General features: G+C 33.0%; 2 protein-coding genes across 3 annotated transcripts; one reads left to right on the top strand and one right to left on the bottom strand.

The window, feature by feature from the left end:
* Positions 1-3,998: 3,998 nt before the first annotated feature.
* Positions 3,999-16,018, bottom strand: LOC132729209 (lysosomal aspartic protease-like). 2 transcript variants are annotated; one of them, XM_060714926.1, is made up of 9 exons: positions 15,865-16,018; positions 14,241-14,376; positions 11,774-11,897; positions 11,155-11,273; positions 10,551-10,750; positions 9,830-9,952; positions 9,053-9,194; positions 8,155-8,253; positions 3,999-4,256 (listed from the first exon to the last, which is right to left on the bottom strand). In XM_060714926.1, exons 1-9 carry the CDS (start codon positions 15,924-15,926, stop codon positions 4,080-4,082), a joined length of 1,182 nt encoding a protein of 393 aa, XP_060570909.1. In that variant the 5' UTR covers positions 15,927-16,018; the 3' UTR covers positions 3,999-4,079. The 2 variants fall into 2 exon arrangements, with proteins under 2 accessions (XP_060570909.1, XP_060570908.1); XM_060714925.1 differs by lacking the exon at positions 3,999-4,256 and adding an exon at positions 5,556-7,537.
* Positions 16,019-21,221: 5,203 nt separating this feature from the next.
* LOC132729216 (sec1 family domain-containing protein 1-like) lies at positions 21,222-23,902 on the top strand. The gene is made up of 2 exons (XM_060714933.1): positions 21,222-22,206; positions 22,902-23,902. Exons 1-2 carry the CDS (start codon positions 21,272-21,274, stop codon positions 23,860-23,862), a joined length of 1,896 nt encoding a protein of 631 aa, XP_060570916.1. The 5' UTR covers positions 21,222-21,271; the 3' UTR covers positions 23,863-23,902.

Genomic DNA, 23,902 nt, shown 5'->3' with positions numbered 1-23,902 from the left:
CTTGAGCTATAGACCAATCCTGTAAAGTTTCATTGAAATTGCCTTAGTGGTGTAAGAGTAGTCCGGACAAACGTTAGAAATAAAAATTATTAAAGGGCTATAACTCTGCCAAAAACTTTTGATTATTCCTGTAAAGTTTGAATGAAATTGCGCCAATAGTTTTTGAGGAGTTGTCCAGACACAGTGATTTTTCTCACTTAATTGGGAAGAGGCCTTAGCCTCTTGATTTTGGGAAAAATTATCGCTAAAATTGCTAATTTGGGAAGGTAAAAAGCAGGTTTATGTTAAGATTTTTAAGAAAACTGCATGATTTTAAAGAAAATTGCATTTGGGAAGAGGCCTTTATCGGAGTCTGTTATGTAAGCAGGAAAATCACTGGGACAAGTTTTGTGACGTAATCTATATATGTCACCACTTCTCTGTAGAGGCAACACAAAAATCACTTGAATGACTGTGATTCTTAAAATTGTTTAACATCTCAAACGTCATTTCAGTCATGATTAAGTAAGGGCTACCAATTTTCTCCTTTAGATACAGTGGTAAAAAGTTGTATATTCTAGAATTTCCATTCTGATTTTAATATCAAAAATTAAGCAACCAACAGTGTTGAGTCTAGTCAGACAGCATTGATATGCAAGCTGGCCTGGCTTTATATTGGCACCTGAGGCTTATCACTTTTGGTTCCAGCAGGTTAAAATCATTGTATGCTTGAAATGATAACACCACTAACATAAAGCCAGATCTTTGTGCACTTTACTCTTACTAACTTCTTTAAAGTGGCTTTTTACTAAAAATTTCACCATCATTAATTGTATACCCTTAAATAAGCAGTGGTAAATTTTAAAATTAAATCGGGGGACAATGTGATCACACTAGTCAAGTTGGTGTTAAAGGGACTCCACTGAGGTTTTTTGACATGATGGGACTGAAAATATTTATACCAGATAAATGTACCATTTGATGTAGGTTTAGAACACTTTGTGCAAAATTTCAGATCATTCACGCACTTCGTTTTTCCAGAATAATTTTTCAAATTGTAAAAAAATTACCCAAAATGAAAAGTGTTTAAACACTTTTCACTCAAATCGGGCTGAGAAAAGCATACAAATACGATTTTAAATTTATTTCAAAGTATATTTCTTAACTATCTTTGCATATATTTCTGTTTAAAGTGCCCCAGCTCATTTATGTAAGAAATTCAAATGTTATGTTGTTTGGCTTTTAAACCTCAGTGGAGTCCCTTTAAGGTCAAAGAGGTAGGATTTTTATACCATATAAAGGTCACATGAGTCGCAGCACTCTAACGATATGGGAAAGGTGCTGCTAAGAGGTTCTGGGCTTGAGGGTTGCTATAAAGATACAGAAATACGCTCTCAGAAAATATTTATTATCAATGAATACGATGTCTGGCTCGTGCCATGAAAATCTTCAGTAGCAGTGCAAATACAAAATAATGACAAATGACACAAAATCATGAATGACGAAATGTAGAATAACAAGTATCACCAGGGATCAATACAGACATTCATATTTACCTATAAAAAATACAGAAATACGCTCTCAGAAAATATTTATTATCAATGAATACGAAGTCTGGCTCGCGCCATGATTATCTTCAGTAGGAGTGCGCATGCGTGAAGGTACTTAGTGCAGAAATAGAATATTTAGAATTGAGGCCCGTACCAATGGTTAGTAAAATGAATGAATGAAGAAATGAATGAATGAGTAAATGAATAAAAGGATGAATGGATGGAATATAGGAAAAGGACACAAATATAGGACTTCACAAGATATATACATTACCAAATACAACAGACATGACATGGACATGTAAATAACATAATCTATGGTGTACAATACGGGACATACATTTACAAATAACATAAAACATTAACACATCAATATGACCCTGCGACACATGGAATGGACTTGACTTAGATATGATGCTAAACTTAGATTAAGAAAGGACCATGACCTGTCCAATCAGTCTGCAAAGAAAATAAAAATAGGTTATCAATGTATCATTTTGTTTAATCATATGTATCATTTAAAGGTTAGCCTTTGATTATTTCAACTGGGCTTGTCTAGTCATGATTGATGATGCCCCTGATACTACATGTACCGGGTATGTAACTTTACAAACTGTTAGATAGATATTATAACTTAATTATGAAAGTATGTTAGGCAAGGAACCAGACAATGGGGTTGTTATGATTCCATTTTAGAACTGTACATTGCTTGGTTAACCCCCGAAGCCTGCAGACAGACTAAATCTACTTGTGCAATCAGTGGAAACCAGCCTGTCTACACACAGCACATCCATCAGGTTCCTGATCATGGTCTGCACTGTTAGCTTTTCACTCAGTACAATTTTTTCCCCCCTAAAATTGATAAATAGTTTTATCCTGCGAGATTCAAAGATGGTCAATTCCATTTAAGATATTAATCATGGTTAGGGTTAGGTGTTCTTACTGTTAAACTGAAAGAAATTAAATCTGGTCCTGAATTATTACCTTGCTGCATTATAGGTCGCATATATGTTAACCCATTACCAGATATATACGCCTTTCTACGCTTTTTTCACCCCCCCCCCCTTTTTGCTTTCTCAAATGGTGAAAAATTGCCTTATTTAGGCCCCAAAACACTTGTTTTTGTTTGAGAAATGTTGTTTAAAAAATTGACCACTTTTTCGGCGCCGTCCCCCATCCAAAAGATACATCAGGGGTTGCATGAAGGGGGATGTGCCCCCTTCTGTTTGGGGGGTTTGAAGGGGGGCGAAGTCCCCCTCATCGCCAAGAAAATTTTGGACTTGTGAGAGGCTAAAAATGACCCCAGGTTGATCGTAAGGTAACGTGTAACCAATGCTGAAAAGCCTTTGACTCTAACTCAATCCATTGAGAAGTGGCAGCACTTTGAAATCAATTTTGATGGAAAAAATCAACGCAAAATAGTGATTTTTGGCAATTTTGAGATGTCCCCTAGTTGCCATGGTAACAGGAAATTTAAGACTGAGCATGTTGTTACAAAGGCAATGGTCCAGTCAACATTTGTGCCAAGTTTGATTAGTATTGAAGCAGTTTTTATAGTTTTATAGCAACTTGAACTTGTAAGGGGAGACTTTTCAATGAAAACAGCCATTTTTCACAAAATGCTCATGGGGTAATGGGTTAAATAATAATTATCACCACTGATGTGCTTAACAAAAAGTCATAAAATATTGTATGATCAAAACTCAAACCCTCAAGTTCTTACTAACATTTACTCTAATGGTCTTGTCTTACTTAGATATTGGAAAAGTCCATTGTTAATCTGCGGGTAGGGAAGGGGATTTTATTATCAAAACTGAGCCCACCTATCAGTAACATGTCTGATCAGATACTGTGTATGTTCAGACTGGCTTAGCTCAATACTTCGTGACACAGCCAAGTGTGACCAAAAGGGCTGTATTATATGCATTATCTGTATAAATATCATTGTGACTGGACACTAATCTTAAAGTATTTTAACAAATGGTACACTAATCATGTGTAAAGGTCAAGTAGATATTTATTATCATTTATGAACAGATTATTTCAGGTTCATTTCATTAACTGCTAATATCTGATCTAGTTTTCTGAAAGTGCGCAGCTAATATGGAGTTGACTGCTATTTTAGTTTTGAATCCTGCTGTTCTAAATGAATTGGCAGGCCAAAATTTTACTGACAATTCTGAATTTTACAGGCTTAGGATACTAGTATACTGAATTTATTTGTAAGAATAATTTTTGTCTAATAGATCTTATTGAAAATGTTAAACTGGCAGTTACAGGTTACCCCTTGGAGTATTACTGTACACTGGTACCGTATGCAAAATGCAAGAAAAATTATGTTGTTTTTTTTTTTTAATTTTGCACATTACATATTACATGTACAAGTATGTCTAACCAGGAATTTTAAATAAAAAAAACATCCTTTTCCAAATTGTCCTGAAAAAGAATGAAAAAGAAAACAAATATCAGGAGTGGAAATCAATTTAATATCTTTCCATAACACACATTTTACTCTTTTTTTTCTCTTAATTTTCAAGTCTATTTTTTTTCTCATTTTTTGCCTGGCTGCACTGATGTAGCGAAGCCAACTTGGCTGTTAACCTGGTCAAACTCTGTGTAGAATTGTCCGATGAACACATCTCCAAGAATCCATAAAGGTCCTGCAGGGGGTGGCACATTTAGTCCAAGGAAGCCACTGATACACTGTGTCTGACCTCCCTGTGAAACCTGCACAAAAAAAATATCGTTAAAATAAGGGTTAATTTTAGCCTTCTGTAATAGCTGAGTAATATGGCAGCATAAATTCACTGCTTTGAAGACTTTAAAGAAAAAAAGAATCCATTTTCCCTTGTTGTTTTCAAACACTTTAGTAACCGAGTATTCCTCTGAAACAACCTCGATAACTTCAGAGGAAAGAATTTCAAACAAGATTTGGTTATGTCCAACTTCAAAAATTTCTTCTAGCAACTTTATTTTTTGATCAATATCTCCCATAATTATTTGGTAGGTTATGTTGGCATCTTTCTGCCAACAGTTAACCATATAATTACCACGTTAACTATCTGACTAACTAGTAGTTTTCATGTTAACACAACACAGACTACCTAGATATTTTTTTCTGTTAGATAAATAACAAATAAGTATCTAACTTCCAAAAACACTAACACATGCCCATAACTGCAACCACTTACCAGTTAAATAATAGACAATTGTATCATAGTTTGGGGACCTTTCTGCTGAAAATGTGTCCGAGTTAAATCGTATACATATACATGCACAGTGCGTTAACTGGAGTGCAGGTATTAGTTACCCGCACTCCAGAGCATACCCATTGATTGGCTCATTTTTGCTGGGGTTTACTTATTGTGACGGCAGAAAGGGAAAGCGACAGAAATGTCATATTTAGATGCTCATTCATTGGTTACTTTTCTCCGGGGTTTCATATTGTGACAACAGGGAACGTGTTATTATGTTTGACTATGACACAAATGAGAAAGAACATCAAAACACTCGGCAATCTGATTTAAACTCAGGGGCTATGACCCCTCGTACAAATCAGATAGCCTCGTGTTTTGATGCTCTTTCTATTACTTATCTGTTTATCTATCAAACCTTTTTGTTTGTAAACTTAAGTTAACTTAAGTATCAGATAATTATCTGTTGAATAAATTTTCACAATATTACATGATGTAATTTGTCAGTAAAAATCATTTCAAAGTAACTTAAAATGTTGTAAAGGAATAGAAACATAACTATATGCATATACAAATGTATGTGACAGAATACATAAGAATGAAGTAGCAACTTATACTCCTTAAATTTGTTGGTTGGTGAGCATAAAAGATATATATATATGTATATATATATATAAATACAAATAGGCAACTGTTTATTAGAATAAGTACGGTAAAAATGAGTGCTATGTATATTTTCACTAAATAAAAGTGCAATATTTTTATTTATTTTTTTTTTTTTGGGGGGGGGGGGGGTAAGGGAAATGGTGGAAAGGAACAACAACTCAAATAATTTAACTTAAATTACATGTAATATCTGACAACATATTACACATTCTATAGGTAAACACAGAAGAAAATTATGTCATTTTTTACAAATGAAAACTAGTCTATCTGTGCAAAAAATAAGCATGATGTTTCATAAAAAAAATGCCAAATAGCTATCTAATATTTGAATTACAAAAAGGAGAACCAAAACTAGTAAGAAAGGCACAGACTATTGTGGTCACTAAAATAATGACACTAAGTAAATAAGATCTTTTTGCAAAAGACAAAAATATACAACAAAATAATCATAGATATGTAGAAATAAAGTTATATAGTATTTAATTTTCTCCACAAGTCCTTAGTCTTAAGTCAGTGAACAACAACAATATTGTACCAAAATCCAAACATTTTGTTGATTCACTGTGATAAAAATGGACGAAAGCATATATAGTGTTGCCAGGCAACAAGGACAAAAACATTTATTATAATATCAACAACAAGAAAAATAACACAGATACAAATGGAATGATGGTGTACAGAATAAAGAAATTCTAGTTAGTACAACCATTTTCAAAAAAATTTCTTGGTATTAGATTTTTCTTCATTACAGTCAAACCTGTGTCAGACATAATTTCTTTCCATTATACTAAAAATATAACAATAAAAATAAAATCTTCACCTATCTTTTATGTTCAGCCAGTGTGTTTAAATAAAATTTCTGTTTGGACAGACTACTAATGTCAACAAGGATCACAATTTTATTACATAAGACTGGTCTTTAAAGACAAGTTTTACTGTTATCCATTGTACCATAAATATAGTTTAGTATTTCCCATATGTTACATTTTCTGTGAAGTAATTTTATTTTTCCCAAAGATCAATCAAATAAAGCTATGCAATAATTTTATCCATTTGACATTCATAAATATTAAAAACGATAGGTACAACAACTTTAATATACAAGAAATTGCTGACTTGAATTTTATACTGCAATATGTACAAAGAAAAATAAGTGCCAGGAAAAAAATATATATCTAAGCACAATTTCATTGAGCAAGTGCGATGCAAATCTCCATACAAGAAAAAAATAGGAAGAAACTCTTAACAATTCTATTTGTAAAATACAAATTAAGCAGAGCAAAGAAGTCCACTTTCACTATTTTAAAAGATCTTCAAATAAAACAACCGAGATTCTTTTTAAAGTAAAGAAAAATGAAATAGAACACAGATGAATATTCCTAAAATCATATGCACCCATAACAAGAAAATTCAAACCATCAAAAAAATATTATTTCATATTCGGTAGAATTATGTGATATTTCATACATGATGACACAACAAAAACTATAACTGTATGGCAAATTATATATGCGGTTAAACTGTTATTCTAAAGAAACAGATCTTTGAAAATGAGCACTTTTCTTGCTATATAGCACAAACGTTTCCTTTTCCAGTACTGTGATGTTTATATAAATCAGTCTGATTAAAAAATTTGCAATTATTTTTCCAATTCCTATAACTTAAATAAAAATTTTATATCTGTTAAAAGCTTATGATAATTTCTAATATGATGCAACTTTATCTTACAAATATCATACCTGCAGTCATTTTTGAAGGAAATTGAATAACAAAACACCTAGTAAATTTACTGCTTTCCAAATTAATATAATCTGAGGGAAGAGATAACAGTTAGTCAAATTAACACAAGCCAGGCACTGCTCAAGCTATCCATAGATTTTGAAAAAGTCTTTAATTCATTATCACAGAAATTTTCTTGTCCGCCCGGACAGTTTTAGCCGGCTGTAACCTGTACATTGGCATTTCTTTTCCGGACTGTGTTGTATTCTGTACAGCGGTAGCAAACCCCACACGGCTATTTTCTTCGTCAAATTCTGTGTAGTACTTGCCGATGAAAACATCTCCAAGAATCCATAACGGACCTAGAGGCTTGGGTACATCAAGACCAATAAATCCGACTATGCAAATTTCCTGTCCCATCTCACTGACCTATGTAAACAATGGGGAAAGTGGTGTAAAATAAGTGCATGGGTAAGACAGGATAATTGATTGAAAGGGTTTACAGGGATTTATATGTTTCTTACTCTAAAAGGTATTGGCTTTGTCTACATTTAATTACACACACTGCAATGTTGATTTTATTATAATCGGTATCAGACTACTATGGTAAATCTGAGCAGTCAAAAGTGTGGTCAGACTGTACCAATATACAGGCTGACTTGGTCATAAACTGATGGCTTAGCCAAGTCAGCATGGTCATTAACATTTAAACATTGAGGCACTTAATATAAATGATAAAATAGAAATTTTGGCATCAGAATTTTAAAAAAAAAATTATTTTTAATCTTATCTTACAGTTTCTTACATTTTTTCCACCAAGAACACAGGATAATTTGTTTAAATGAAAATAAAAAAAGAATTCATTTTGAACATATATCCCCACCACCACAGCCATCAATAATTTCGGAAAAGACCATTACATTGAAAGAAGTTGGATATTTGTAAACCTGTAAGCAATATTTACCTGTGCAAATATGGAATATAAGAAAATTATGTGTGGATTGATGGGTAATACTGACTGGTTTTGGGAAAGAATGAAAAATTACCTTTAGGACGTATTCTGCTCCTGTAAGAGTGAATTCCTTTCCAGCAAGTGTAAACACAACTGGGGGAAGGCTGTCTATGCTGCCACAGTCAACTATATACTGAAACAATTAAATAAACAAGTAAACAAGAGCTGTCAGTAGGACAGTGTGCTCAACTTTTATAAGTGCTTGATAATAAAACATGAGCCTGGATAATGTAGAATTTTCTAAGTTAAAAAAAGGCCATAATTCTGTCAAAAACCATGTTAGTGTTATAGGCCTTGTGCAGTGACCTCCTACTTAGCTCTCAATTAAGTGAAGTGTGTGAAGTTTCAACCCATTCAATTAAGTAGTTTTGGAGATATTAACTTGTAAATTGTGATGCAGATGTTAATAAATCCGAGCTAAAATCATAAATATATAAAGAAATAATAATTAGGATAAAATATTCTGACTTTATTATATATTCAGAGATGATCAAATATTCTTAATCTATCAAATAATGAAAAAATTAGTCACACTATGCAGAAATGATCGAATATACTAAATTTTAATGCATTTATCAAATAATACAGGAATGGTCAAATGTACTCACTGAAAAAACACATAATGTAGAAATGAACAAATGTACTGAATTTAACACATAATACAGAAGTGGTCAAATGTACAGAATTTAACACATAATGCAAAAATGATCAACTGTACTAAATTTTGATGAATTTAACATATAATGCAGAAATGTTCAAATGTACTGAATTTAACACATAATGCAGAAATGTTCAAATGTACTGAATTTAACACATAATGCAGAAATGGTCAATTGTGCACTTGCATAGAGGAGTGACAGAGGTTTTTATTCACCCCTTAAGCTGTAAGTTGACTTTGTTACCATGAAAAAACTAGTATAATAATAACTAACCTCTCCTCCGACAATGGGTGTAGCACCAATCTGTTTGTTAAGTTTTGCAATTTCCTCAGTGGGTCCAGCAAGAAGTGAAGTACCAGTGTCAGCAATAGCCTGACATCCACCATCACAATAAGTGCTAGAGCCAACAGTGATGCTGTAATATACAAACATATACATGTATTTTCTTGTACCAAGTTGCCACTCTTGTACCAAGAGGTTCTGTTTGTACCAAGAAGTTCCTCTTGTACCAAGAAGTTCCACTTGTACCAAGGAACTCCTCTTGTACCAAAAAACTCCTCTTGTACCAGCAAGTTTCCACTTGTACCAAGAAATTCTGCTTGTACCAGGAAGCTCCTCTTATACCAAGATGCTTTTCTTGTACCAGGCTAGCCTGTTGTACCAAGAAGTTCCACTAGTCTTGTACCAAGTAGGTCCTCTTGTACCAAGCTGGTCCTCTTGTTCAAAGAAGCTCTTTTTGTTCCAAGTATGTAGGTATATTTGTACTAAGATGCAAGTTAAAGGATGTATCATAATAATTGATACAAGATCATATAATTATGATTTACTAATATCGAAGTACTTTACAGGTATTGCCTATCTTGTCCTAAATGTACAAAACCTACTATTATTTACATCTTGCATACAATATTCACCTACATATACAAGTGAAGTGTATACAATGTATTGAATGTGTTTTAAGAGCATGTTTCAACAATTTTTATTCTTTCTCACAATACTGGGTGTCTACAAATCTAAATAATTTTACAATAAGTATCAAGTTAAACATACCCGTCCATTTTGAATTGCCAGTATCCTTGTCTAGTGACAGGTACATATGTGAAATTACCAGTGTAATATTTTGGGTCACTGCCTCCAAAGATCAGCTCACCACCACTTTCAGCTTGCGGGTTTCTGTAATTCCATAAAATAATAAATTTGTGATTTCAAACAATTTACATGATTATTGATATTCTGATTCACATTTTCACCCCTTGAAAAAGAAGAAACATTTTAAGACTTCTGAAACAAATATTCTTAATTTGTTGCATTACAAAAGCTAAAATAACATTTTTAAAATAATCTGTACTAAAGTACCTTAATTGAAATAATGATGTAAGTAAATTTTCAATTAATACGGGTAATGCACAAATGAAATTATTGCTAAACCACCTAGAAATATCAGGTGACTATTTTGTTTAGGAATTTTACAGTTAGTTTTTTTTATAACCATGTATATTAAAACAATAAAGGCATCCTTGGTTAAACCTCTCCAGACATGACAATTTGAATATGAAAATACATGTAGCATGAATGCATGGAATTAATTACATTGAAATTTTAATTTAATGTGTGGCAACAGTGCATTCTCAGTTGTTAAAAGTTTAATTTCGTTTTTTCTCCTTTAGAAGTCACAAATTTGAAAATTTCCATAAAAAAAATCATGGAATTTACAAGTACTGTTCCCCAAAACAAGAAGGGAGTGCAGCATTAAAAAAGTAGCTATACATACCTGTCCAACCAGAATGAGAAAACTGCCTTTGGAACCAAATGCTCTTCAACAGCTGTATCAAATACTGGTGTAACACCATCAACAGAGATTGTTTTAAATCCCATACCAAGAATACCATCAAATTTAGCAGCAACAAATGTTATACCAGGCTGCTGGGTGGCTTCTGCAAATGTCTGATCAGTGATTTTCAAAGATCCAATCTGAAAAAAAGAGGAAATGATACTCCTTCAAAGTCTTCTTAAAATCTATATTGTTAGTTATAATCGTCACCTTAGTGCAGTAATGGGTTAACTCTTTTCATTGTACATGATTGTATGTGACAGCAATGTAACTCCATGTTTTGAAATTAGGTTTGATACTATATATTAATACTATAATAAAATAGTTTAAAATCAAAATCAGGATATAACTCAAACCAACAGAGATAGGGAGCATGCATTTCTATATCATTACATAAACTACAATGGTTTCATTTTAGAAAATCAAACAAACGTTTACAATGAAAGAAAGTGTTTTTAAAGGTTTTTGAACATCTAAAATAACTATAAATAATTTAAAAGTAAATGGGTTCTATCAGGGCGTGTTATGATTAAGATTAACTTACTGTAACAGTGTCTGTGCTTAGGAAACCTGAAAGAGATCCAGATCCATATCTGATCTCAAATTTTGTTCCATTAGCCTTGTATGTTGAAGATTTGGTGCTGTCATATTTCTGGTGAAGTACTGAAAAAGTTTGTTTACTATAAATAAAGGTTAGATTTGGTGCTGTCATATTTCTGGTGAAGTACTGAAAAATGTTTGTTCACTATTAATAAAGGTTTTATGAGGAAAAAAGTCTCTATCTGTATTGCAATAAGCTATACTCAATAAGCTAAATTCAAAATACTTATTAAGACTGACACCATGGTAAAGTTAGCATTATATTACATCACATAATGTTTTAGGAAATTTATTGGATGATAATAAATCCCTTTCAAAATCAATAAAGCAAAAAAGTAGATTAATCTAGTTACCAGGTAATCAGAGAACTCTGGTTTAATTATAATTACAAGACACTTTCAAATTAATTCTCAAGAAATCTGGTATCAGATATGTCTATCCTATGTTCAATTACATTAATTCTTTACAGTTAAGATGATAGCATTTGCCGTTTAGAAATTCCATTCAACTAGAAGTTATTAGTACATAACATAAAATCATTGTTTTTGTTGATAAATACTTACAACAGGCAATGTCTGAGAGTTTACACTTCTTAGATGGTACCCACAGGTTTGATGACCCAGTATCAAACACAACATTGAAACTCTGAGGAGGGGTACCAATGGTAATTGGTCCATAGTATTGAGCCTAGAACACAAATATATATGCTATATAACTTAAACAGAAAACATCATAATTGCTGTGTCAATTGAGAAGAACAGACATGCTGTGTCAATTGGGAGGGATAGAACTGCTGTGTCAATTGGGAGATATTAAAATGCTGTGTCAATTGGGAGAAATTAAAATGCTGTGTCAATTGGAAGAAATTAAAAGGCTGTGTCAACTGGGAGAAATTAAATTGCTGTGTCAATTGGGAGAAATTAAAATGCTATGTCAAATGACAGAAATAAAATGCTGTGTCAATTGAGAGAAACAAAAATTGTATGTCAGTTGGGAGAAATTAAAATGCTATATCAATTGGTAGAAATTAAAACTCTGTGTCAATTGGGAGAAATTAAAATGCTGTGTCAGTTGGGAGAGATTGAAATGCTGTGTCAGATTGGGGTTATTAAAATGTTGTGTCAATTGGGAGAAATTAAAATGCTGTGTCAATTAAGAGAAACAAAAATGCTGTGTCAATTTGGAGATATTAAAATGGTATGTCAGTTGGGAGAAATTAAAATGCTATGTCAATTGGGAGAAATTAAAATGCTAAGACAGTTGGGAGAAATTAAATGGCTGTGTCAACTGGGAGAAATTAAATTGCTGTGTCAATTGAGTGAAATTAAAACGCTGTGTCAAATGGGAGAATTAAAATGCTGTGTCAGTTGGGAGATATTAAAATGCTGTGTCAATTGGGAGAAACAAAAATGCTATGTCAGTTGGGAGAAATTAAAAGGCTGTGTCAAATGGGAGAAATTAAATTGCTGTGTCAATTGAGTGAAATTAAAACGCTGTGTCAATTAGGAGAAATTAAAATGCTGTGTCAGTTGGGAGATATTAAAATGCTGTGTGTCAGTTGGGGATATTAAAATGCTGTGTCAATAGAGAGAAACAAAAATTCTGTGTCAGTATTGTGATATTAAAATGCTGTGTTAGTTGGGAGATATTAAAATGCTGTGTCAATTGTGAGAAATTAAAATGCTATGTCAATTGGGAGATATTAAAATGCTATATCAATTAGGGAATAACTGTGCAAAAATACTACTCACGATTAATTGCCCTTTATTAAAATGGGATCCCGTATTGATAGTGGTTTGAAGTAAATATCCCTACTGAGCAAAATGAAGTTGCAGGTTATCTTCCCTTTTGATAGGCATACAATTTTGTATAGTGAACAAACCTTACAAAATTTAAAGCAATTGTTTTGTAGATTTTGATAATAATGGACCTCCACAAAAATGTTCAGAAAAAGGAGGGGCATAATTTTGCAAACATTAAATTTAGGATTATATTTTCTTTACAAATTGTGTCGCATTTAATAGCGAGCATGTATACCAAGTTTGAAGTAATAAGTCTACATAGAATGAGGAAAATTCTCTTCGAAAAATGATGCTAAAAAGCATAGAAGAAATTGTCTTCATCAAGCATTTTATTAATCATACAATTTATTATATGTACGTACATGAACTGTATCTTGATACTATTCTATACATAAACTAGAACAATAGGTTACTGTTATCTACTGAATAATCTCCCCTATCTACTTATGACTCTGATAAGTGTATCAATAAGATGTAGGACTTTCACATGAATGATCATGTTGCCTCATGACTCAAGTTCATTGCCACTGGAACAAAGTCTTTTCAGAAATAAACAAGTTGTTAACAATGATTTAAGATAATGTATATGGTATGATTTATAAAGTTTATAGTTGTGTGTGTCTTAATTATCTTCGGCTGATTTGATTGTTTTAATTTTTTGTTTTTAAATTTTGTATCATAAATAAACATTGAAATCTTCCTAATGGAAAAGATGGGCTTGGAGACACTCCCTGATTGCTTCTTAATAAGTATTACTATTTAAATGTAATCCAAATGTTTGAAAGTCTGGCATGGTTTAAATTAATCCATTTAGAAAATTAGAAATAAATCAAAGACAGAAAAAGTAGCATATTAAAAATTATACAGAGAAATTGCAGAAAAAAACTAAGTAGTTAGACAGTGCCTCAAAAACAAATACAGACAGACAGCAGCTCAAATGTAACATCAAAGTAGTAAAGACTTAATGGTAGTTAAAAAGTATAAACATCAAAAGTAAAGTTAGTTAAACTTATATATTGGTAGTGAAAGTCAGAAACAGATAAAATTTACATTAATATAATTAAACAGTTAAAACTTACATCAAGACAAGGTACATGTAGTTAGACAGTAAAAAAATTACATCAAGATAGACAGTATTCACTTACCAAGATATTTGGCCAGTAAAAACTAATTAATGTACCTGGACAGTAAAAACTTTTATCAAGGTAGTTAAACAATAAAAACTTACATCAAGATAGTTTGACAGTGGCTCAGGAGCTGGGCCATCTATAGGATAACTGTTATATTTCAATCTAAGAGATTCAATTGATGTTCCAACTTCATGGAGAGTACGCCTTACAGATTTCATCTTGTGCAATTTGATCCTGTAATATCAAAAGATTTGATTATATCTTTATCTGTAATGACTAAAGAGAACAATCATGTATACATACCCATCAAGGGTTACATATAGAACTATTTAGCTGTGAAACCCAATACAATGTATGTTTAGAAAGACTTGCATATCTTCATTTTATGCAACTGTCTTAGCATTGTAACAAAAATAGCTTTAGCCCCATTATCATATACATTATACATTGTAGGAATTATTTCATAGGTTTAGTTACAATTCATTTCAATTTTCAAAGATGAATTTCAGCTATATTTGATTTTATTTGGCAAATATACTGACTATTAGCATCATTTGACTTAATTTAATCACTCATTCTTGTGCCAGGGCCTCCTCATAACATTTTTTTTAAAAAGGCCTTTTAAGAAAAATTATGTGGCTTCTTGGTTCAAAATTTACCTAAAGAATTTCAAAGGTTAATAATGTGTATGATTGTGTACAGGTGTACTTCTATAAAAACTTGTAAAAATAGTTTTAAAAAAATATAGGTAACTTTTTTCCAGCTGTACTGGTTGGGGACCACCAAAACCAGACAACCACCAAACCCGGACGGCCCCGAAAATGCTTGATTTAGAATTTTCTTTGTTCAGTGGTTGTCAGTCACTTTTTTATCAACAATAAATGCATGTTTCTTCTATAATTAAGTAAATAAATTTATTTCAACCTCCGTAAATGGTAATATTTTAATGTCTATTTCAAGAATGTTGACGTTGAAATTTGGGGGTCAAGAAAGCAATGCCTGACCTCATATAACAGCAATAATTATTTGCAAAGTAAACAATAGAATATCCAAAACTTCAGCATTTGCTGCTGAAATATTGTGTGTCATGTTAAAAATAAAAAAAAGAACACCAAAGCTTTTATCTGTATTAAATCAACATTATTACATATCTGTCCGGACACATGGTACTGTAGTATGTACAATTTAGGTAATTTTGATACCCTCCTTGACGGGCCTCGGATATAAGTGTCAACATAATCAGAACTAAACAAACTAGTTTGTTAGTTAGGAGAAGAACCTAGCTGTACTGTGTCAAATTTTTGTACCTTTAGCTTTAAAATTATGAAATTTGTATAGAAAAATGTTCAAAAAGTGTCCGGTTGATGGTCCCTGACTAGTCAAAATATTTTAACCTACGGGATTTTTAGATAATTTTTGACATGGTCAAAAGGGCGTAGCTCTGATCGCGTTGATATTTCGACTAGTCCCTGACCAGTAGCGAATATGTTTAGATCTACTATTATTTTAGGTGTATAAATGTATATATGTTTTAAAATGGGAATAGAAAGTTATATAGATATATAGATACTGGCCCCTTGTGAAAATTTAAAAAATGCAGGAACTGTGGAATAGGATAATGCATTGTGTCATCCAAAAATATAAAACATATGATCATATCCGGTTACTATTGCAGTAACATACATTACTCACCGGAATGACAGTCTAAAAAGCATAAATTACCTTTCAAGTCCATTGCACATGGATACAATAACCCCCAAAAGTAACAGCGCTAAACCCTTCATCCTTCTTCTATGTCCACTACTTGCAAAGTGAGGATTTAAAACAAAGAATCATGTGATGTTCAACTCGCGTGAAGATCATGTGACATTGTTCAGTCATGGTATCACGTGACCAAAATTTATTTTGGCGGGAAATTTTAAAAGAAAAACGTCAAATGCCCGACAAAACTATTAAAATGAAATGTCTGAGCTCAGGAGCTCTTGCATATACTGGAGCTTTAAAGATGAGATAGAGAAAATTTGTTAGAAAACAGGTTTTAAGTAACATACTAAAACGCGCACTTTTGTTGTTGTTTTTTTGCCATCTTTAGATAAAATCTAGATCTTTCCAGAGATGAAGATATCATCTATCTGTCTTATAGATCTTTTTTCTGATATATCTTATCTATGTTCAGATTCTACACCTCAACAGCCAACCTCTAGACTTACCTAGGTAAACACGGGCAGTTTAAGCTTACCTATGGAACAGAATTAATGCATTTATTCCATCTTGCTTTATGATATCGGAACTTTCATTATGCTTGCTTCTATACTTCTTTATGACAATGAAAGCCTGCGTTTTGCTGAATTCAATCATGCTTTATGATTACTGAATGCACTTTCATGTAATTGCAACCTTGTGTGTTCCCTACTAAACCATCAAACTCACATATTTTAATATGCTATATGTTTAGTTGCATCTTTTTTTAAGGACAACGTATTATGTTTGGTGTTTAAGATAACATTCTTTAATTATAACTATATGTAACATGGTAGTTAATTGTATCTTTAATTTGCTATAAATCTGCCACTTATATTGTCGACATTATGTCAATATTCATTTTGATCAATATTTGGCGAATTTGATGTGTCTTAGCATTCATATGCTTCAATATATTCACTGATTACAAATATAATGCAATACATGATCACTGCTGCGAGTTGCAATAATTTGTGTTCATATTATGACAGCAGGTGTCGCTTTGTCGGTACATCCCGTTATTTTCCGGATGATCCCGTATTTTGGCACAGTTACGTCCACTTTATATAGGGGCGTATACAGAACAGTGTTAGTTGGGGACTGACATGTAAATTTACTGAAAAACAAGAGAACACGATGCGACAGACGAAAAGTGCGTGTTTTTGAAGATTCCGCCAGCATGTGGAAAAAAAGTTATATATGTCTCTAATAACTCATCCTACAAGTGGCAACTCACCTCTTATACAATTGTTTACACTTCTTTTGAGCGTGTGTGATAAGTGAAATTGAATATTATCAAACTTAAGGTGGCACAAAGGTGACATGTGTGTGTTTTTATTTATCTCGTGCGCACGAGATACTGTGTCGTGGCCACGGGTTACTAAGTCGTGGCCACGAGATAGTTAAGTCGTGGGAACGAGATACTATGTTGTGGCCACGAGCTACTAAGTCGTGGCCACGAGATAATTAAGTCGTGGGAACGAGATAAGTAAATCGTGGCTACGAGATAGTTAAGTCGTGGGAACGAGATACTATGTTGTGGCCACGAGTTACTAAGTCGTGGCCACGATATAATTAAGTCGTGGGAACGATATAACTAAGTCGTGGCCACGAGTTACTAAGTCGTGGCCACGAGATGAATAAGTCGTTGGAACATGTTACTATGTCGTGGCCACGAGAAAGTTTAGTCGTGGCCACGAGAAAGTTAAGTCGTGCGAACGAGATAAATAACCAATCAAATTACACTATTTAAATGAATTTTCCTAACAAGGATGCCCCTACTTCACTTGCCCGTAAAAGTGCCATTTATACAAGTTATTGATTGGTCAAAGATTTAGCGTCATTGTGACCCTTATTTCTGACCAAATTGCCTAAAAATTATTAGGTGCCATCTACTGATCTTTTTAGGTTATATAAACTACGGCTTATTCTTTCTTTATCATTCATCAGACAAGGATTTTACATGCAGTGTCATGTTTACCTGACCTGTGACCACAAACATCCTTATAGGATATCTACTGTCCATGGGCAATGTCCCTTCCCAATAAAAAAACCAGGACTAAGTCCCTCTCAAGTTATGGTATGAACAATGTTAACAGGCCTTTGATTTATGGGCCTTATGATCCTAAAGACATGTATTAAGTTCAAAGTGAACACTTCAGTATTTTCAAAGATTAATGTTGCACGTAAATCTTTAAACAGAAATTTTCTAAGTTTAAAAAATCATGGTGTTATCTTATTTAACTATCTCGTCTGCACGACTTAGTTATCTCGTTCCCACGACTTAAACGACTTAGTAACTCGTGGCCGTGACACAGTATCTCGTGGCTACGATATAGTATCTCGTTCCCACGACTTAACTATCTCGTGGCCACGACTTAGTAGCTCATGGCCACGACACAGTATCTCGTGCGCACGAGATAAATAAAAACACACACATGTCACTTAGAAACTCGTGGCCACGACTTAGTACAGTACAAACTTGATTTTTTTTTTTTGTAAAATAAAATAAATATAATTTGGCTTCACACAAACATTGTGCTTTAAATCCTTTACACTGTAAGTGGGCAGTATAAATATTCATATATAGTGTTATTACAAAAATATATATGGAAGTTTCTTTTAAAGACAGGCACAACTTTACTTGACCCGTAATAAGGAAAGCAGATTCCTATACATTATGTGTATGTGTTTTTATTTAAATAAAACATATTTAGTAAGAATTTTATAGATTTCAATAAATTTCTGTGATAAAAATATATTACTGAAAGATCATAGTATATCTTTAAGCACAAATGTATGTGAATGTGGTGGTGTGTGCGGGATGTCTGATCTATAATCAGACACTCATATGCCTAACATTTATAATTGACTATGCACATGTCACAAAAATAAACAACTTCCTTCTTTCCTTATTATACATGTATATTTTAATGTGTTACATACCTATTCGCAACTATTAGTGACTCTGAGACATTTATTAAGTTAAAAGGCCAATTAATAAGTTTTGCTTTTAATGTCCAAGCCATTAGATAAAGACCTTCGCAATCGCAGTACCTGGGCAGGTGCTTAACAACTGGATGACAGCATTATATGTTTTGATAAGGGAGTACACTATGACCACTATTGCATGAAACTTACACGTATATAAACCATCCCAGCTCATCAACGTATCTTTGGGGGTAGGTGCAGCCCTTAAGCCATGGCCTGAATCCGCCACTGTACGTATAACTGCCCCATTGAATAACTGTTTACGAGCATATTTTTTTTCTATTAGACTGTATACATATGCATGCATAAAATTATATTGCATAATCCTTACTACTTGTATTTATATTCTTTCCACTGCAATTTATGTATAAAGCGCTTGGTACGTATTTATAGCATTGTCGCCCTCTGTATTTTAACGTATAACCACGATGGCCCTAACGGTATTCCGTAATATATACATGTACGGAAAATTCCGATGATAGGCGAATCATGGAAAAAATCCGTTGATCTCGCTAACAGAGTTCTCGCCCCTTAACAGTTCACAAATCGCTAGACATTGTTTAAATTGTCTATCATAATGTAAGATGATCAAACATAATCCACAAAGCCTCAGACACCGTGCTTTATTAAGCATAAACACTGAATAATGGATATAAGCGAAAGCTAATAGTAATCACGCCATGCGAGCTATAAATCAAATAAGTCCCATTTTAACAAAATATATCAGGGAACAAAAAGTAGTCAATTTTAAATGACTTCTACATAAAAGTAATACAAAAAAACTAAACCGTAAATAGTTTGTATAGAGATGAAGAAAGGTAGCTTATACAGAAAGGTATATGACGTTAACATTTTAGTATTCCAAATGGCTTGTTCCAGTTTAATAGTTATCACTCAATGAAAGAATTGGTCAGTATGAGATATTTGAATGAAATAATGAAAAATGGAATCCAGAATAATGCAACGTTTAAATATCATAAAGCAAGATGGAATCAATCACAATGCAAGTTCTAATGTCATGTAGCAAGATGGAATTAAGCAAAATGCAAGTTCCAATGTCATCAAGCAAGATGGAATCAAGCATAATGCAAGTTCCAATGTCATCAAGCAAGATGGAATTAAGCATAATGCAAGTTCCAATGTCATCAAGCAAGATTGAATAAATGCATTAATTCTGTTCCATACTTACCCGATAGATCTGCGTGCTCTTTGAGCCTCAAAAACACTTCTCGTTTATAATATTGCAGGTAGATCTAGATTACGTACATTTTAGATTCTATAATTATGAACAAAATGAAAAAAAAAACAGCGTTATTTTTGTTAAAAGAAGATTGACCGGCCCCTTTCATGACCATTGCATTCTGAGTCATATAAATCAAAGTTGTTTTTTTGTAGATGACATAAAATTTTAATGTTTAAAAAAAGTGCCTAGATCTAGATATAAATGACCAAATGATATTTTTTTCATTTGCCGCCAATAAAGTGCTACCCATCCAAGATGTAAAACAAATACTTACCCATGCAAAAGTAGAAAACTAAGATGTTCGATATACATTTGATGGGACCCTTTTTAAATAATTTTCGTATAAAAATCCATATGAAACAGGCGTGCGTTTCTCTTCTTCTTTTTTTTCTTTTGTTTTTTTCCAGTACTTTAAAGATCCTGGCTATGTTGTAATTGAGGTTGTATACCACACTTATGTGAAATTATATATATGTATATAATTATGCTTATAATAATCTAAACAGTTTTCTAACATCGAAGAATATGTGAAATATGTACATGTACTGCAAATATTTGTACATATTATATGTAATCATTAAAATATATGCATTCATTTCTTATTGAAAAATTTGACTTAGACTTTATAGAAAATAATTTCTTTATTACCTCCCTTTATTTACATGAAATGTTAAATTTAGTAATATCTTTATAAATAATGCTTTTTGGAATTTACAAAATTGATAAATATTAATTTGAGCATCATATTTATAATATAAAACCATAAAAAAAGATTTGTGTTACAGTATATTTAATTAAACCGTAAAATTCGATCCCACGCGGATTCTGTCAAATGCACGAACATGTCGTGCTTTCCTTGCCACAGAGCTTTATTTTTAATAAAAGTCTCTGATATTGATCAAATCTTATTTGAACTTTCTTGAAAAAATGTGATTTCTTACTTATCTAGAAGAAAATATCACTATAGATTCTAGTCTGGTTCCCGTCGTACTATAAATTTTACTATTGAACGGAGAGAAAAGGGCAGGTAATCCAGAATATAGATTCATACAAATTGAATTCGAATGGTAGCGTCTGACCTAATAAGCGCTAGAGAGTTTTCTCCCTTTTGCAACGTAATTATCGCCACGTCATAGCCGGTGTCGCTGTGTCAAAATGGCGACTTCGTTGAGAGAAAAACAAATTACTGCTTTAAAGCGAATGTTGAATTTTAACGCCCCTATAAACAAAACAACTAATGTTGAACCTCAGTGGAAAGTTCTTGTTTATGATCGTTTCGGCCAGGACATTATTTCGCCTCTTCTTGGAGTGAAAGAACTGCGTGACTTGGGAGTGACACTACACCTGAATTTGCACTCTGATCGAGACACGATACCAGATGTTCCAGCCGTGTACTTTGTCATGCCAACAGACGACAATGTCCAGAGAATTTGCAGAGATCTCGAAAATCAGTTGTATGAGTCATACTACCTAAATTTTATTTCTGCCATCCCCAGACAGAAATTGGAAGACTTGGCAAGTACTGCCATCAGCAGTGGCAGTGTCACACAAGTTTCTAAAGTGTTTGACCAATATTTGAACTTTATTTCATTAGAAGATGACATGTTTACATTGAGACATCAGGATAGAGACAGTATATCATACTACTCGATCAACCGCGGAGATGTAAAAGATTCCGAAATGGAACAAATAATGGACACTATAGTAGAGAGTTTGTTTTCAGTATTTGTTACATTAGGAACAGTACCAATTATACGATGCCCCAGAGGTAATGCTGCAGAAATGGTAGCAGAAAAGTTGGACAAAAAGTTAAGAGAAAATCTGAGAGATGCCCGCAATAGTTTCTTTACATCTGATAGTGTTCAAGCTGGACAGTTCAGTTTTCAACGCCCTCTCTTAGTGTTGTTGGATAGGAATCTTGACATAGCAACAATGCTTCACCATACATGGACATATCAGGCACTTAGTCATGATGTTCTAGACTTTAAGTTGAACAGAGTTGAAATAGAAGAAGCCTCTGAAGTAAGATCACCTGGAGGAACAAGGCCAATTAAAAAGAAAAAATCATATGATATGCATAATACTGATAGGTGTGTAGTGTATATGAGATTTGTCAAATTGACAAGTAATTAATTCATTTTTATGATTGTGAGATATATGATGCAGCAAGTCACAGTGTTTTTAAACATTTTTGTTCGAAATTCTAACTCACATCAGTTTGGCATAAATAAAATTAAATGTGATTAAAGGGACTCCACTGAGGTTTAAAAGCCTAAAAACATAACATTTGAATTTCTTGCATAAATGAGCTTGGGGCACTTTAAACAGAAATATATGCAAAGATAAATAAGAAATATACTTTGAAATAAATTGAAAATCGAATTTTTATGCTTTTCTTAGCCCAATTTGAGTAAAAAGCGTTTAAACGCTTTTCATTTTGGGTCAGTTTTTTACAATTTGAATAATTATTCTGGAAAAACAAAGTGCGCGAATGATCTAGATTTTGCACAAAGATTAGTCAATAGTGGTCAAAACCTTCATCAAATGGTACATTTATCTGGAAAAAATAATTTCAGTCCCATCATGTCAAACAACCTCAGTGGGGTCCCTTTAATTTGCACTATCAAAATTTATCATGCAACATAATAACAAAGGTACCCAAAAGAGTCTATTACTCATCAATATTTAAAGTAATAATAATTAATTTAAAATATCAATGGAGTATCTTGTTATAAATGACATTGGCTTCAATAAATATTTTAAATAATTACTTGTTGTTTTTCAGATTTTGGCAGATACAAAAGGGTAATCCATTTCCAACTGTAGCAGAAGCAGTTCAAGAAGAACTTGATGCTTACCGTGCAAAGGAAGATGAAGTGAAAAGCTTGAAAGCTGCTATGGGAATAGAGGGAGAGGATGAATCAGCTATCAGTATGCTGTCTGATAATACAGCAAAGTTAACCTCTGCTGTTAGCTCATTACCAGAACTCCTGGAGAAGAAACGTTTGATTGATATGCACACTAATATTGCAACAGCTCTTCTCGATCAGATAAAAAGTCGTAAATTGGATGTTTATTTCGAAACTGAAGAAAAGCTTATGAGTAAAGCTATGCTTGATAACCTAATGGAGATTATATCAGATCCTGAAGCAGGGACACCAGAGGATAAGCTAAGGTTATTTCTTATTGCTCTCATCTGTGGGCCTACTTTGAGCGATGGACAGATTGATCAGTATAGGGATGCTTTAGTAGCCGCTAATTGTGATGTGTCGGCTCTGCAATATATTAGAAGATGGAAAGCTTACACCAAGATGACTGCAGCTCCGAGTCAATATGGTGGAGGAGGTACTAAAACTGTGAACATGTTTTCAAAATTAATGTCACAGGGGTCACAATTCTTCATGGAAGGTGTGAAAAATCTTGTGATTAAAAGACATAATCTCCCTGCAACTCGTATTGTAGATGCGTTAATGGAATTGAAAACAATGCAAGACATTGAAGATTATCGTTACTTTGACCCAAAACTTCTAAGAGCAGATTCATCTATTCCCCGTAACAAATCTCCATTCCAGGAAGCATATGTGTTTGTAGTAGGTGGGGGTAATTACATTGAGTACCAGAATCTTGTAGACTATGCTAAAGGAAAATCAGCAACATCGCCAAAAAGAGTTGTTTATGGCTGTAGTGACTTGTCAAATGCATCACAGTTCCTCAAACAATTATCTCATTTAGGTCAAGAAATGTAATACATACATGTGATAGTTATTCATTTCAATTTTTTGATTT

The sequence above is a fragment of the Ruditapes philippinarum genome, unplaced genomic scaffold (genome assembly GCF_026571515.1).
Source record: "Ruditapes philippinarum isolate M1 unplaced genomic scaffold, ASM2657151v2 ctg396_1_1_1_1, whole genome shotgun sequence".
Lineage (NCBI taxonomy): Eukaryota > Metazoa > Mollusca > Bivalvia > Venerida > Veneridae > Ruditapes > Ruditapes philippinarum.
This window is presented reverse-complemented; position numbering and strand designations above follow the sequence as displayed.